At 39.0% G+C, this 16,881-nt stretch overlaps 3 protein-coding genes across 3 annotated transcripts; 1 reads left to right on the top strand and 2 right to left on the bottom strand.

The window, feature by feature from the left end:
* Positions 1–5,253: 5,253 nt before the first annotated feature.
* Positions 5,254–8,363, bottom strand: LOC146456421 (uncharacterized). The gene is made up of 2 exons (XM_085093138.1): positions 7,647–8,363; positions 5,254–6,768 (listed from the first exon to the last, which is right to left on the bottom strand). The coding sequence occupies exon 2, from the start codon at positions 6,719–6,721 to the stop codon at positions 5,606–5,608; it is 1,116 nt and encodes a 371-aa protein (XP_084949264.1). The 5' UTR covers positions 6,722–6,768; positions 7,647–8,363; the 3' UTR covers positions 5,254–5,605.
* Positions 8,364–9,498: 1,135 nt separating this feature from the next.
* Positions 9,499–15,617, bottom strand: LOC146456419 (uncharacterized). Its single transcript, XM_085092634.1, has 5 exons — positions 15,568–15,617; positions 14,719–14,876; positions 12,744–13,144; positions 11,547–11,729; positions 9,499–10,665 (listed from the first exon to the last, which is right to left on the bottom strand). Exons 2-5 carry the CDS (start codon positions 14,864–14,866, stop codon positions 10,330–10,332), a joined length of 1,068 nt encoding a protein of 355 aa, XP_084948760.1. The 5' UTR covers positions 14,867–14,876; positions 15,568–15,617; the 3' UTR covers positions 9,499–10,329.
* LOC146456420 (uncharacterized) lies at positions 13,624–14,700 on the top strand. Its single transcript, XM_085092635.1, has one exon. It carries the CDS (start codon positions 13,867–13,869, stop codon positions 14,527–14,529), a length of 663 nt encoding a protein of 220 aa, XP_084948761.1. The 5' UTR covers positions 13,624–13,866; the 3' UTR covers positions 14,530–14,700.
* Positions 15,618–16,881: the final 1,264 nt, after the last annotated feature.

The raw sequence follows: 16,881 nt of genomic DNA, 5'->3' as shown, positions 1-16,881 counted from the left end.
TGCCATAAAACGGAGCAATTCGGAGAGCTGGATTGCACATATGCACCCATCAAACGAGGAGCCCTCTCACCAGGATCGTGCAGACACAAAATGCATGCCTGGTGCGAGTATCCATGAGAGTTTGCGTGAAAATACGCGAAAAGACCGAAACATCGGAAAAGCTCGCATCGGTTGACCGGTCTGTGGGTCTCTTGTGAGTCTTTTTTGTTTGCTTTAGCCTGGTGCTTTAACGGCAGTTACAATTGTCAGGTTAAATACACTAAGTGACAAGCTGAACGGCAATATGACAAGCGTTCCAATGAGGCAAAGTTCATTTCAATTATGAAGAGCGTTGGGGTGGGGAGGGAGGGGGTTAGGTTATGGAATTTAATGGGGCAACTGAAAAATAAAACTTCCTGCTGATCTGAGGGTCGTTGAAAAAGTTTCCATTAACTAAAAAAATGATAATTGGTAACCCGTTTCTCATCTTTTTTCTTTTATCGGTTTCTTTCGCCTTTTTAAACACTCTTGATCCACCTAGCTGTGTTTGAGTGCCTTCAGATACTCTTCTCACATGAACTGACTGGGTAACGCTACTCTTTGAACAACCGGCCGGAGCCTGGACGAACGTACTATTAGATCTTTTTGTATATCACGGTAAGCGGCCACCAGCCCCTCCTCTTCTCCTACATTAAATAAATGGTCCCACGCAAAATGTTCACAGTCTACCTGCTTGTGATTTGTTAATTAAACTCAGTGACTTTGCGAGTTTAACTTTGTAAACACTCTTGACCCACCTAGCCGAGTTTGATCCTTTCCGGATGCTCTTCCCACATGACATGATCGAATGACGTTATCCACTTCAGTGAACAACCAAAGCCCGAAAGAGCGAAGTGTTAAATCCTTTAGGATATGATAATCGGACCGAGGGGATTATTATTCAGTGAAATCAGGCGAGTATAATTTCAGTTTTTATTTGAGTCTTTACCAAATGAATGGCCCCTTCTGGTAGTATGCCTTCTGTGTAATTTTAGCTTTGTTGGCAGTTTTGACCCACCTGGGTTTAACGTTTGTTCTTGTTCAATAATTACGCCCACACTGACTGCGAGCATACACTAAAACTATTTTAAAAAGCACTACTAATAACAATGAAAGACAGCCTCAGGGTTACCATGGTACACTAATTAATAGCTGACTCATCCACAGATCAGCATTGACTACTGGTTCGACCATGCAGGCGCAGGCAGCCAAAGCTCAAAATCCTATAACGGTGAACTTAATTAACCAGATATTGATCATAGACTTTGTTTGGAAAATTCACATCTTAGCAAAAACTATTGGAATCCAAAAAGAAAATTAGAAGTCGCCACGCATTTTTTTGAGATAACTAAGAAACAATAATGCTAAAAATCGCTAAAATACAAAGCAATGTACTGCATTTTTTCCCTCAAATTGAAGATTGCAGCCCCATTTACCTACAGAAAATTTTTGGTACGGCTCGGATAAAAATGGCACGCGTAGCAAAAAAAAAAAAAGGTTCGGTTCGTGTAAATTTTGTAGTGTAAATGATTTTGCCGTACCAAATTTTATCCCTGCCGAACCAAAATTTCACCTGAGCGTGCTCGGCCCTTCCGAAAAGGTAGTCCGAGCACGGGTGAAAATGGTACACGTTCCCAAAAAGTCGCGCGGCTCGTGTAAACAATTGACCGTGCCAAACCATTTTTTTCCTGACGAGCCTTCGTCACTTCACGGTCAGCACCATCTGATGGAGCATGTGTAGAAATTCCATTCAACATGGCGGACTCGGCGGGCCCTGCAACAAGCAAGTCGCCAAGAAAATCTCGCGGTCACTCTTGGAAAGAAAATGAAGTAAAGGAATCAACTCCTTGTCCGTGGATACTGTTTCTAGCATCTCAAACCAGTGACCACTGCGTGCTGTCATCCAAAATCGTCGCTCGATAGTGTAAGGAGGGAAAATCAATAAATTATTTAATTTGTGTACTTTTGGGTTTCTCGTTGTAAAAATTGACAAATTATGTTTGGACCGTTGTGCGCATATAAATTAAACAATATTTAGCATGTCGACACTGGGCAATATCATTACTCCGTTAACTGTTTGACAACAAGTCAGCGAGTGTTACTTATTATGCTCCAAGTGGACTGGGTCGAGGGAGATTTCGGTCGATATCGTAATCGTATTCGAATTTATAGGGAATACTTCATATTTATCCAAGTGTATTTTGTGGCTTAAGGTTGTGTTATTATTGGTTCTATCATATATCGTTCAATTAGTAAAAGCAATGGTAACCTTAGTTATCGTTAAATAGCTTCTTAGTAATTTGCCAAGTTGTTCAAAAGATCTTGAAAACCTAATCTTGCTCGTTGCTAAAGGCCGAAAATAATTAGAAAAGCCGACAGTAGCTATGCAAGGAAATATTTTTAAATTATCTTTCTGGACCTGAATAAGGTCAATCAACGTAGGGTCTCTAGAGGTGTTGCTTGAAGTAAATAGGTTTCGTTTCAAATGAATACTCTTGTCAATGAATTCCGCTCTGTAATTGCGTTTTCTGGAGTATTCAATAAATGGGTTTAATCAACAACTTGTTAGTTAGTCGTTTATCTTTAACCCTTTACGGATCTCGCTCCGCTCTGTGCATGAATAACTCAACTTTTAAGTTATGAATTCTAATGAAGGCTTTGTGAACTGTAATGACGGTAATTACGCGGTAGTCGAGCCCGCGTTCACTGACACTTCGGAAAACTCATTTGCTACGTTTACGCACCTCAAGAACTTTTAATTTTGGACAGTTGAATAGTGAAAGTCCCCCTTGATTAAAAAGTGTAGTCAATAGTGAGGTTTTGGTGCTAAAACTTAGCTTTTTAATCTTTTCCGCGTTATTCAAAGTACTGCCGCACTTATTGTATTCCGTTAACAAATGGATACATGCGCAAATCATATATATACAACCCTGTTTGTAGCGCTATAAGTGATTACATGATTACATGGTTACAACCATTACTGTTGGACGAACTTATGTCAGTTCGACTTTCAATAATGAACTACTGTAGTTGAACCAAAAGTGAAGTTGTCGCTGTTAATTCTGCCATCCAGTTGCGGCTAGATCTTGGTACCTTGAGGGAGTGACGGCCCTTTCTCGTAACCGAGCTCTCCTTTGAGTTAATCTTCCCCAAGAATTGTCGCAGAAGTTCTCCCATTGAAGTCCAGAATAGCCCGTAACGTCCCCGTTCGCTTAGAGTGGAAAAACCTCCCGTCACAATAGGACAGTTACAAGCCAGCACAGTTGCTGCTATTACAATGCACATTTTGTATCTTCGAATTTTTCTATAATTCTGGAGAGAAGAACAGGAAGAGACTGATTTTCGACGTCCCTGTGACAAGATGTGTGGCCTTTTTAGAAGTAAGCACTCCAAATACTTCTCGCCCGCCATGATTGAATGAAATAAGCCATTGGCTACATGCACCTTAAGGAATAATTGCGTATGCTACCCAAGATGTTGATCTTTTTACCCGTATCAAAACATTTTCTCACACCGCTTAGCACTGCAGAAAAAAAGGAACCGACATGTAAACAGGACATCAGTGCTATATTTTTGTACGTGTATCATTTTTATCCGAGCCGTGCCAAACATTTTCTGTAGTGTAAATGGGGCTTTAATTATCTGTGAAAATGCATGGTTACCCCCAATTTTCTTTATGGATACCAACTAAGCACTGGCTAAAGGCGCGTTTACACGTTAAAAGAGAAGGAACGGCTCGGTTAGAAACAAGTACCGGTTCCAGACGAAATCTCCCGTTTACACGTACAAATTCTGTAATGTACCCAACAGAAAAAGGCACGGTACTTGAGAGCCCCTTGGAACGGGTACTAGACCGTTTACACGTTGTTTTCTTCGAGACCGGTAACGATAGAGCCCGCAATAATTAAACAAAACTGCTTCGACTAGTTGTTCATATGCGCTTACACATACAGTACACTGTGCGTATCTCCGACCATCATGGATTTACAAGCACTTTTCTGGTTTCTTCTGAAGAAGAGAACACGAAATTCACGTTTGACAGCGCGAGTGATTCTTCAAAGAAATGCTTCTGAGAGAATGTACCGAATTAGGAGAAAAACAAGGCTTACGATTCTCCTATTAACAGCCCTTGTATCGCACTTCACAGTCGCACGGAGCTTGTGGCAAATTCCAAGAACAAGCGCTTGGTTTGATCTTGCATACAGCACTTACTCTGACGATCAATGGTATGCTAAACAACTGACGTGGAGTACTACGGGCTCCGAAAAAACGTAACTGAACGGTACCGAAAAAAGGGCGAGCGTTTACACGTTGAAAAGAAAACAAAAATGTGGGTACGGAACCGTTTTTTATCGGTTCCGTTCCGAAAGGGGTCCATAGCCGCCTATGGACCTTTTTAGGAACGGAACGGATAAGACTGGAACGGGTCAAGTACCGTTTACACGTCAAATTTTGTCGCAGCCGTTCGTCTTTTTATCCGAACCGTTCCAATTTTTTCGGTCGTGTAAACGGCCCTTAAGTTCTGCTTTCTCCGCATAGTTTTAAACCGCGCAAAATATCCCTGTATTAGTAGGCTGCGCAGAACGTACGCGCAAAAACAAAAGTAGGCACCGTGCTGAATGATGCGACACTATTATGTATGATAAAAGTTCTTAAAAGGCATGTTACTCAGTACAGTGTCCACGGAATTGCCACAACCTTGTTGCGCCACGCTTCAACAACTACTACATAAAGCATTCAGTTACGCACAGAGGCTTGAAATTGATATGGAACGCCTTAACACCACATTATCAAAATGTTAACTTAAAAGCACATCAGAATATATACGGGAGTTTGAAGAACGCACAACGTCCACTCTTTATGTTGAGTCTTCTCAAATAGCTGGAAACAAGGTTGGCATTTTATTAGTGCTATAGCATAAGCATTATTTTAGTATAGGAATAGTATAGTTTAAGTTGTAACACGACCTCACATGGCATGGTTGTGTTGTTGTGTTGTTAGTACAGGTACTTACATGACTTCGAGTGCAATTCGGAATAAATAAGCACGACTAAATTTTTCAAAGACTAACAAAATTCTTGTAGTCTTTGAAAAATTTACAAGTGCTTATTTATTCCAAATTGCACAAGAAAAATCATTAATAATAAACTATTGCATAATATAATTATTACATGACTCGGTAGTTACTTTTCGCAAACGGCTCTTTTTCCCTACGAAGGAAATACAAGCCGACAGCACGAAAGCTAAGCAATCCTTTATTCTGTTAAATGTATATAACGGTTCAATTGAGTTGCGTTTGCTGGAAATCGAAAAAATCCAAGATGGCGGATTAGATAAAGCGGCTTTTCAAATAATGACGTCATATGAAGACACTTGATTGCCTTGCGTTGTGGAGGGCAATCTATTGATGATACTGAACGAGTTTAAAATGTTGCAACAGATCAAAAACTAACTGCTACTGTTGGGGTATGCGTTTGTTGTTAGATCGTGCCCAAGGGTTGATAAATGAGCATCACATTGCATTACAAATTTATTACTTAAACAAAGGGCAAACAGGAAGAACAATTAATTTGATTATCTGTTTGTTTTATAGAGTTAACGTAGAGAAGCTAACTAACTGTATTTCTACATTAGGTAAACCCGCTGCCTCCTGCTTTTGGACCCTGAACCATGATTTGAGCTTTTTCTTTAGAAAATTTCGAAAATCTCGCATTTGCACCAAGTAAAGCAAGACGTTTACAATTGCATTCGCCATTGCTATCAGGGCACTTGTACCACGGACAATGAAATCCGTTTCAAAATTAATGGTTGCCTTGGCGACGTGACTGTAAATTCCTTGAGCAAAGTAAAATACATATGGTATGATAAATGCAAATGTTAGAGCAGCAATACTGCAGGTACTGCGGAGCGTGGCTGCTCTTAACTTTATCTTAATGCAGTTGTCTCGCTGAACATCGATAACCTTTCTTCTTCTCGTGATTCTCCATACAGTGATAAAAAGTGATATATTAATTCGGACTATAATAATCATTGGTATAATATATTGAATAGCTGCATAACACAAGTATAGAATTCTAAACGGCAAATGGTGGTTATCATACCTGCAGACCACAGTGTAATGAGTTTCATTAAGATCAAATCTTAAACCTGTACAGGTTAACGTAGGAAGCAAAGCGTTCACACTTCCTACCATCCATGCTAACAACACCATCTTTTTCACAGTAGAATACTTAAAAATGCGCGGAACTTTACGAGTTGAAAAATACTTCTCAATATTAATAACTAGCAAGTTGTTCATAGTAATAGATGGGAACAAAAATATTAGATACTTCACCAATTTACAACGCCAGCCTGTATGAAATAAATCGAAATTTAACTCGGCACAAATCGCAGAAACTGAAATAAGAGATGAAAGAACGTCAGAAGTCGCCAGACTCCCAATATAAAACGTGAAGTTCCTCTCGAACGAACAAGTCCTTAGAAACGAATTGGTCTTCTTCTTTGTCTTCAAGAAGCACAGTACAAGAACATTTCCGACAAACCCTGCAATCCCTACAGAAAACAATAATATTAAGAGTGTGATTCTGGCTGAATGATTCACTGAGTGATTATAACCATAGATCTTTATCTTAAGTGCTGTTCCATTGTAAGGCGAAGAAAAGTTGTTCGTAGAGATGCTGGACGAAAAATTCGCTCCTTGCATGCTTGTCCTTTAAAAAAAAAGAAGAAGAAGACGAAGTCCGATGAAATCTACAAAGGAAAAGAAAATGAAAAATCCATTTAAGTCCAACACAAAAGTAGACTGATAAATAGTAGTTGCTGGCCGGGCCAGGCCCTGTCAAACAGCAAGTATGGAACTAATATATTAAATAGAGACTCAATTGAGTTGTATGTGAACCTACAGGCAACTCAGTTCCGTATGACTCTAGTTACGTATGAATTCATTTGCAACAAGTTTTCCTAGAACAACAGTTTTGTTATGTTCTCCGAGCCAGAGGAAATCATACAAAAGACGCGACCATTGATAAACGACGATGGAAGCGACGATTTGCAACTTAATCATCGTCGTCATGATCAGATAAAACTAACACTGATTAAAATTGTGCCATCTATAAAATTTCAGTTAACCTCTCAACTCTTGGAATCTCTCTATTTTGACGATATCGACAATGATAGCAAACGAAACCATGTACTAACAACGAAGAAAAGGACAGCGGCCTAACTTGTTATCGTCTTTTAGCAGCTGTTATTATTCACGGCCACTTTTCAGCCTGGTTCTCGCATCGCATTTATTTCAGGAAAGTGAGATATTTATTCGCTTATCTAAATAACACGGTTATCGGCAATGAACAAATTTCGAATCTGTTTGAAGAAATTGACGATTTTGGTAAAACAGCGACAAAATTGAAATCATAGAGAGGTTCCTGAACCATGTAGTCAAGCATTTGTGTGTGGTATATCTTAAATATTAGTCCTCTATCTTTGATTGGCAAGCTGGTTTCAGATTCTTTTAAACGGAAATATTTCAATGTATAAAGAAAGCTAAAATAAGCTTAAAGGTTTACTAGTTTTTCGAAAATAGTACTCATTACACTTACCGTTTACCGTATGAATTTAATACAACTTACCTTAATCAGCGGTATGGATTGATGCCCTATCAGTTTTCCTTTTTCCTACCGCTGACAACAGTGACGTGCTGGACGTTTGTTAAATTCTGTAAACAAAGCACAAACTTCTAGAATTCGGAGATAGTCTTCAGATACACCATGACCAAGAATCACTTGAATCAGCTTGAAGATATATGTTATGTGCAGAGTCAAGGCTTAGAATATTCGACAGTTTGCCTTGTTTTAGCACCCAAGGTATTGCTCTCAGCTGGTACAGCTGATTTAACTGTGAAGAGTGGGTGCTTAATTGGCTTTATGTTCTGCATAATCGTAACGCTCAGTGGAGGTGGATATTTTCGTATTGTTCCAAACTGTGTTATCCAGATTGAATCCTCACTTGTTATTGGCAAAGAAAGTGTGCTTTTTTAGATTCTTCAGCTATTTTTTTTTACAATAAGCTAAGAAAATATCCGAAGGTATTGATCAGTCTCTTAATTTAAAAATGCCTTCGCGTTTATTGAATTTTCAAAACCTTACTGTGGATATGTTTTTAACATAAACTCAGCACTAAGTGCCTTATTATTTGATGCTGGCATCATATGCTATTTGTTAAAAACAGTTATTGAAGATTGAATGGGTAACAATCTCAACGAAGTAAATGAACATTTGAAACAGAAAAGCACTGCCGGAAGCATTAATTGAAAAAGCTACTTTCATAATGCGCCCTCTGATATTCTTAGCCGGTGGCATGGTAGGAAAGATTTCTGTTGTACACAGTGAACTGAAAACTCGACAAAATATTAGCGACTCTGTGAGATTTTTAAAGAGTATTGTCTAATAGGCACTGTAAGAATTAAGAGTCGCTTTGGAGACGAAGCGTTTTGCTCTTCTGCAAGGAAAATATTATTTTATGAGCTCAGAAGAAAAAAGGAGTGTCTTGCACATGCGTAATAACCTGGTTAATAAGATTTCAGATGTAGAGGTATATATATCTATATAGATTATATATTATTCTCGAGCTCTTTGGGTGCATTAGTCACCGTTGACGGAAGGAAATGGCTGAAATGTCAATTCTTTTTCTCGCAGCGATCTGTCTAAATTATAATATGATGATTTAGTGGTTTTAGAAGGGGTAGAAAATTTCCTCAAGTTGACGGAAATAGCGTCTCGCAATTGTGAAATCAAAATAACAAAGGGAAGAAAATCTATCGCAAAAAGTTAGTATTAATGAAACGTTTAATTGGAGCTACTATCTAGGGTTATTTATGTTTTTTAATAATAATTATTATTTTTTTGCTTTCGGTGTTTTCTACGACCATTGAATTAAAATCAGCTGCTCTTTGCGAGACCTTCAACCTGCGGAGCAAATGACTCCAGGATTTTCAGTTTATTGTACGTTAAAATTGTGTTTTGCTTATTGGTCACGCAAAAATTTCATTCACTTCCAAACATTAAAAAAAGAAAGCAAACCTCAAAAGAAGGAAGAAGAAGAAGAAGAAGAAGAAGAAGAAGAAGAAGAAGAAGAAGAAGAAGAAGAAGAAGAAGAAGAAGAAGAAGAAGAAGAAGAAGAACTCTCATTACAGAGGCCAGAAGACGGAGGGCTACGTTTTGGTGATTTTATTGGATTAACAGAAAGATTTTCTCTTTTCTGTACATGTCTTTTGCTTAGTGAATGACGGCTGCTTTCGCAAGAGGGCGGAGTATATGAAATGAGTTTAATCAGAAATGATCATCGAGTTTTGCTCGAGCTGTGTACCTATGTCAGTTTCTTCTCACCAATCAACTCAAGTACGTTACCTGTTCACTTATGAAATACGAAAATTGTATGCAGTAATACACGTAGCTTTCATTTGTAACATGTACCGTCGTCTATTGCTGCTATAGGGAAAGGACTATACTTATGACGTCCATAACTAATCGGACTGACGACCTGTTTTCGCGCTGTTTTTTATTTACTTTTCATTGTCCGCTGATTAGGACATTACTTATGCTTAAGTGCAGGTCGCTGTAGGACCCGAAGGCACTTTTTCTAGAAGATATCTGCATACTGTGAATGGAGTACAGTCCTTCTGTTGAGGTAAACAACTTAGTAAAGGGTGTTTTACCTGTCCTTTGCTCATTACTTTATTTGTTAATGTTAAACGTAAAATGTCTGTATTCGTTGGAAACCTCCATTAGCGACTCAGACCCACAAACGGAAGTAAACATTTTTGTCGACCGTTTTGTCAGAAACATGACAAGTACACGATATAGCATGGGCACAACAACATAAACGAAACAACCTGAAGAAATAAAAAATGATATCTTCTTTCTGTCTTTATGGCCACGTAGTTACGTAGTTATGTTACTGGTGTGGGCCACCAGGCCAGGCCTGGTAATTCATAGAACGCCATTTTCTTTTATTTGTACTTTAGTGCTTCGCAGGTAAGTTTGCCAGGCGCATGCACTTTTCACCTGCACCATAGGCGTTCTTAATTCCCTGACATACATACGAAATAACATTTCAATCCCATTTTACTAAGTAACATTCTTATTTGAACCTAAGAGTTTTCTACATGAAAGGAACTGCAATTATTTCAATACTGAAGGTCTGCAATAACGTGTGTGTTGTGCAAGTGAACACGTCCAAAACCTAATACTAAACGTGATCCTCAGATATTTCTCTTGCAGTCAATTGTCTCGCTGAGTTGAGTGTTTTTAAAGTTTAATCAGAATTAAAGGAAAATGGTTGAAGGAAAGCAAACTTCTTCATTTCATTGTGAATCCTATCCTTGTCTTCCATTCTCCACTCCACAAGATCTCTAGGTCTCGATGGAGTAACCTCACTGACGATATTTCCAACTGTTTTCAAATAGTTATCGTCACACTGAACGTCTAGGAATATGCAAATCTGTTTTAATGTCTCGCTTTGTTTAAACACCAGATTGTAACCATAAACATCCAACACCGCGTTGCCATATATCTTCCGGATTTGCTCATTGCTCTCAAGCAATGCAAAGAAGTTCTTGATCGCACTGTTAACTGCATTGGAGTCGTTGATCTAAAAATGCAACAGGAATCAGTTCTTGTTTAAAGATGTGGAAGACGAAAAAGTCCTCACACACACATGGAAGCCGCGGTGTTTCGGGGCGACCTGCACGGTTTGTAACCTCTTACATGGCTGTTCGAGAGGACAATAGAACGAACAACAGAACAATGTTCCCAGCCCTAAAAACAATGCAACTGCAGGTTATAAGGGTCCAGTGAAAAGAAAAATAGCTTTTTAAAAGTGTAGGTCTACTGAGCGTTTCATCTAGTTGCGAATTGAGACGAACAGCTCTATAGCGCTTTCATTTGAATGGCTACACGTGGGGTTTCTCCACAGTTGCATAAATGGCCATGACTTCCTGGAACGAACGGTCATTTCCAACAGTTGAGTAGACGGCAAAAAGGTTTTGGAAACAGCCATCCACAAATGGCCGTTAATTTTTGAAAATGAGCTACTACGCCTGATAGTCAAACCTGACCATTTAGCTAATGCCATGCTCTTCCCATTTCAGGTCTTCTTTAAGTTATTACCCGTTATATGAAAATTTTCCTGAAAAGCTACAGTACGTGACCTCCAGCTGCATTACCTTCAAAGAAATGGATGAACATTTTTGGACAGTCATCTTTACAATCAAATATTTTATTTGCACATTGTCTCAAGCGCTAACTCTTTGCTTCTGTTGCTGAAATGCTCAACCGTGACCTGTAATATATTTTTTTGTAGTGTTGTTAGCTGTAAGTTGTTAATTTTTTTCCAGGAAAACTACATGTGCTGGCCACCTTACGGCAATTTCAGAGAAAGGAACTAACCAGTATATCCCGCGAAAGAGGCAAGAGCAGCTCTCATGCGCCAACTTGCAAAGATATTGGAGATACCTGTCTCTAATCACGTACCTTAAGGCCTGATGGCGGTTGTCCTATCACACTGGAAGCAATACTGTCAAACGGATTTGTAATAATGTGAACAAATTTGACCGGAATCCCAACAAGCGCTTGCATTTCTTCAAGGACTAAAAAGTTTCCATGACTGTCCCGTAGTTTCTGTGAAGTTATAACTCCACTTGAATCTCCGATAACCTGCATATTAAAAAATATAGTTTTTAGACCGTTTTTGCGAACCCTCGTCATTTTTAATTTGGTCTACAAATAGGATGAGATTTACCTGAAAAATGTGCACAAAATCTACACGACAAAACAAATTTTGACGGTTGAAAGGCTGGAGGGTCGTGGGATCGAGGCTAGGTTAGTCATTGCATCACTGTGTTGTTTCCTTAGACAAGAAACTTTGCTCCACTTTGACGTCTCTTTTCACCCAGGTGTATAGTTGGGTACCGGCGACGTACTACTTGGGTAACCCTGCGATAGATTATATAATTGGCAACCCACCCAGGGAGGAGTAGCAATATTCCTAGTTGTTTCATGCTATAGAAACCGGGTTAAGCTCCGGCCGGCTGTGTGGGCCAGTTAGGTATTAGTGCAACCTTACCATTACACCAAAAGAAACATTAAAGTGTAAAGTATCAGTCAATTCCACAGCAACGCCCATCCACTCGGGAATTATTTGGTCATTTTTTAACACTGTCAATCTCAGGGGTTTGGCATTGGTGTATCCCCAGGTATTTGACGACTTCGTGATTCTCATCTCACAATACTGTTGCTTCGTGTCAATGACAAGTTCATCAGCAAAGACAATAAATTCTCGATAAACTATTTATGAGGTGGACGTAAATGAGATAGTAGATCACAGAACGAACGGTCGCTGCCATAGTACAGAGATATAGGACTTATCCGAGACGTAAGAACTACATGTCAAAACTGCACCATGGAGTGTTTGACAAGCTCGTTAGTCCCCGCCGTGGGATATTTGGTTATTAAAAAAAATAAATAAGTAAATAAAAAATGCTATGACCGGGGTCAGCCCCAGGATAAAGGAGGGGATTGGCACTGTTGAAATTGACTGGTGTATAACCCATTGCTTTATACACAGCGGTTCCTTCTTCCAAACCCTACGTTACAAGTTACAAGATCCTTTTCAAGGGCTCACGTGTGAGACACGACCTATCATAATGCTGGGCTTTTCTTTGACTTAACCTTAAGTTTTCCATTGGTGGTTCCTTGCCAGGCGCCAGGAACAAAGTTGTAGTTAATGCCATCACCTTTGAAAGTCCACAACCAGTAATGTCTCGGTGTTCTGGCTTTGTTTCTAAACAGAGCTTGAAACCTGGAAAGATACTGCAAAAGAAAAAACAGCATGTACTTCTGCAGACCAAGTTCTTGAAAATGCTTGTCCTGAAACATTTTCCAATTTCCAATAATGTCATATTTTTGAGGAATGAGTATTTCGGGATGAGCATCCAACATGGCGCCTGCCAGACTGTCCATATCCTGTGAGTATCCAATGAACGTTACAAACGTTTTAACCTCATCGTACAAATTGAAAAGCTTTGAAAGACCTTCAGGAAGTCTCTCAGGATTGCAATATCTGTCTTGGCCTAGTAATAGAGAGAACAAAATAACTTATTGTTAGTTTTCTTCAAGAGCACCTGTCTTTCTAAATTGTAAAATTCTGCTTAGACAAGAAGACCATCAATTTTTTTAGAAAAGACGCCTTTAATTTCATTGTCTCGAATTGTGATTTGAACTTAATATATTCCCGACGCGCTTAGGTGTGGCAAAGTAAAAATAAGCGTCCGAGTTTGTCATAGTTTGGACATTATTAAATCAAAGACCACATCCAATCCAAGATGGCATCACAGTTTCTTCGGGCGACATTAAGTGTCCCTTCATGTAGAGACGGTATGAAATCGCAATGTAAACACCCCATGAATAGATCGATTTGAACTGATAAAAAAAAAGGAAAAAAAAATTACTTGTTCACAAATGGACCTCTGTATGCCGATTTTGATTAATAATGCTTTAGATGCAATTAAAGGCGCCTTTTCTAAAAAGGGACACTTAATGCTTTACCCTCACAGTTATACCCGATATCACCACAGCTACGGATTTCCTTGATACCCTCAACCACGCCCATCCTGCTGTCAAGTTTACCATGGAGATCGAAAAGGATGGGATGCTCCCCTTTCTCGGAACCCAGCTCTTAAATCGAGCGCCCCAAATTGAGACCAGGGTTTACGTGAAACCTACTAATACCGGCTTACTTCTCCATTACCAGAGTCACGTAGACAACCGGTACAAATGAAGCTTATTAACAGCTATGCTGGATCGTGCTCACCGATTATCCTCGTCATGGAGTTATTTTTCGGACGAGTGTGAACGCTTGAAGTCTGTGTTTTCACGCCTAAAGTACCCTCTACACCTCATCAACTCCACCATTAACACCTTTATCAACTCGAGAGTTGCTGACCAGCAGACACCGCAGGCCTCGCCAGTAATGGAAAATGACGTGACCCGAGTGATCATTCCAGGTTTTAAGGATCAAGTTTCCGCTGACATTGTTAAGACTCAGTTGAAAGACCTTAGTCTTAAGCTCCAAACCACAATCCAACCCGTATTTGTCAGTCGCAAAATTGGCCAAGACCTCCAAGAATTGGAGCCCAAACCACAGCTAGTTAACCAGCAATGTGTAGTTTATTGTTTTCAATGTAACCTGTGCGATACAGGTAGCTATGTTGGTTACACTCGTAGTCATCTGCATGCGCGCGTTGTTGGCCACAACAGCACTTCATCCTCTGTGCGGAAACATTATGATAACGATCGCGCGAGCGCAGTCCCTGAAGACCTCCTTAGCTGTTTCAAAGTACTGAAAAAATGCAGGAACAAATTTGATTGTTTAATTAACGAAATGCTGTACATCAAACAATTAAGACCACGCTTGAATGTACAAACAGATTCGATCCGCGCCAAAGTATTCATTTAAATTACTCCATTATGCTAATCTAAGATCTTACTCCGTTGAATTCGCTTATATTATTCATTCCTTGAGAATGGCGTCATGACGTCGCCGAAACGTCGGAACATTATATCGCTAGTTTTTACTTGTCTGTGTATATGATTTTAATACTGTATATCAAAATTGGCTTAGTAAAGTTTTGACAAGTCAACATACCTGGGAGAGGATGAGACAATAATAATGGAACACGCTCCTTGGATAATTTTCGCAAGTTTTTATGCCATTGTAAAATTCCGATCCCCAATAACAGAAAAGTTGTTATTCCAAAGAAAAGAAAAATGCTTTGCAGATTAATTCTCATCATTGAAAGCCACCTGTTAGAAAAAGAAGCAACACCAAAGCAGTGTTGTTATTAAATATCACACATTTTCCAATAAATTCAAATTCGGCAGTTCAGACTATTTTGGAAGGAGACAAAGTGTTTTCTTTTTTCAAGTTTATTCAGCTAGGAATTGATAGGTGAGAGGTCGGTTATGCTTATTGACTACTAGGTTTGTGAAGCCAAAAATCTGGTACATTAAACCCGCCCTAAAGATGATTTTGTACTCACATTCACCAAACCCTGTGGTGCTTAAACACACACAAACTTGCAACTTGGTTGAAAACTAAACATAAACATTCGGTGGAATATATTTTCTGTTGAAAACTATCCAGAATATCATGACATGTCTTTTCTAATTTTAAATAGAAACGTCGAGGTAATTAAAATTACCTCGACGTTTTAGGCCCGAAGCATGCTTAACCTACATAAAAAGATTAAGTTAATTCTATACACAATGTCCCAAAGAGTGATTTTAAGTTCCATGGCTTTACAAAGAACATCTATTATAATAGTGAATCTAAGCTGAAATAATCTGAAAGGAATATTTAGATGAAAAAATAAGCAATGATATAATTCTCCGTGTCTTTCCTTTTTCGGTCAAGTGAAAGGTTTATCACAGCTACAAAACAACATGTAGTTTATAGCTGAATCACTTTAGCACAAAAATATTAATCTATACGTACCAAGCTGCTTGCGCTAGAAATCCTTGATCCCGGCAGACGATCACTGCACAAAGACGATGAATATTTAATAATATATTCCTTTTTACACTGGTAACCAAGCAACTCTAAGGACCTCTGGCGAATGCAGGTGGAAAGAAACACATTCAGTAACTTCAGTCGTTCATAATTACAAGGTTTGTTTCCGACTCAATGTTCATCATTCTTATTTTTGCTGCCACAAAAAAGCAAAACAAAACAAAACAAAACACAAAAAAAGATCGAAATTATCCGGAAAGCTTGCTTGATTAACTGTAAGCTCACTGGATAGTACGAGTCAACCCCAAATCAAACGACTTCGGAGACAAAAACCACTGAACCGACAGAAATTCTTAATCTTTAACCGAGATTTTCCAGAAAAGATTTAGTAAGGGAGTTATATTAAAGTTAGAAACTTAGATCAGTTAAAAAAAGTGTTAAAGCCCAAAGCTCCAGTTCTCGAGCCTATTCCAGTTACACATGGGTGAGAAAATCTTGCGGCGTATTTTATGAATCAACAGTCCAGCCTGTGGTTTCGACTTCGAGCCAAAATATCTATAAAACAGCTCAAAAGCTCAGCTAATAGTTTAAACGGTTTGTTTGCTACTAACTGCTATCATTATTGTACTCTGTAGAAGCGAAGACTCGACGAGTATTTGATGGAGCGGTGATACAGAATAACAATAGAGTTGATGTTCGCGGGCGTAAATATGTTTTTGGCCCGACTTAGCCTCATTTTCTAAAATCACTTTTATTTGTTTTATTTTTATTTTATTAGCTTCGCCTATTACATGATACAGTTGTGAGAAGGGCCAAAAACATATCTACGCCCAAGAACATCAACTCTATTACTATTATAATTATTTGAGACGACATTCAGAAAAGGAATCAAAAGCCGAAGACAGTACAGACAGTACAGTAAGCGATATCTTGAACGCTGCCGGCGTCGCGTCGGCGTTTATTTTATTGCATAAAAACTTTTATTGGACACAAGCTTAAAACTTAGCAGAACACATTATAACCCGCAAAATACGCCACAAAGTCCGGCGAAATTATTATAATAGTAACCAATTTAAACGAGCACGATATATATCGCGGCGATACAGTCGCAAATGAAATAGCCGCTAGAACACACATGCCATTTAAGCCGGCTGCATCAGTTACATACAGCCATGCGACAAAATTGTGCGAAAATCGCAAGCCGTGTAAAAAGGCCTTCGAAAAAATTATCCATTGTTTTGTCAACAAGGTAGCCCACATGCATTTTTCGCACGGTTGTGCACTGAAAACTGGTATGAG

The sequence above is a fragment of the Pavona decussata genome, unplaced genomic scaffold (genome assembly GCF_977016875.1).
Source record: "Pavona decussata unplaced genomic scaffold, jaPavDecu1.1 SCAFFOLD_254, whole genome shotgun sequence".
In the NCBI taxonomy this organism is placed as follows: domain Eukaryota; kingdom Metazoa; phylum Cnidaria; class Anthozoa; order Scleractinia; family Agariciidae; genus Pavona; species Pavona decussata.
The sequence above is the reverse complement of the archived record's forward strand: the minus strand, read 5'-3'. Positions and strand labels throughout refer to the sequence as shown.

Bases quoted from the DNA above. Each gene is read 5' to 3' on its own strand.
- LOC146456421 (XM_085093138.1), bottom strand. From the start codon at position 6,721: ATGCAAGGAGCGAATTTTTCGTCCAGCATCTCTACGAACAACTTTTCT.
- LOC146456420 (XM_085092635.1), top strand. From the start codon at position 13,867: ATGCTGGATCGTGCTCACCGATTATCCTCGTCATGGAGTTATTTTTCG.
- LOC146456419 (XM_085092634.1), bottom strand. From the start codon at position 14,866: ATGATGAGAATTAATCTGCAAAGCATTTTTCTTTTCTTTGGAATAACA. The intron at 11,730-12,743 runs GTTAAGTCAAAG...TTTAATATGCAG, and splicing joins CCACCAATGGAAAACTTAAG to GTTATCGGAGATTCAAGTGG. The intron at 10,666-11,546 runs GTACGTGATTAG...TTGCATTTTTAG, and splicing joins AACCGCCATCAGGCCTTAAG to ATCAACGACTCCAATGCAGT.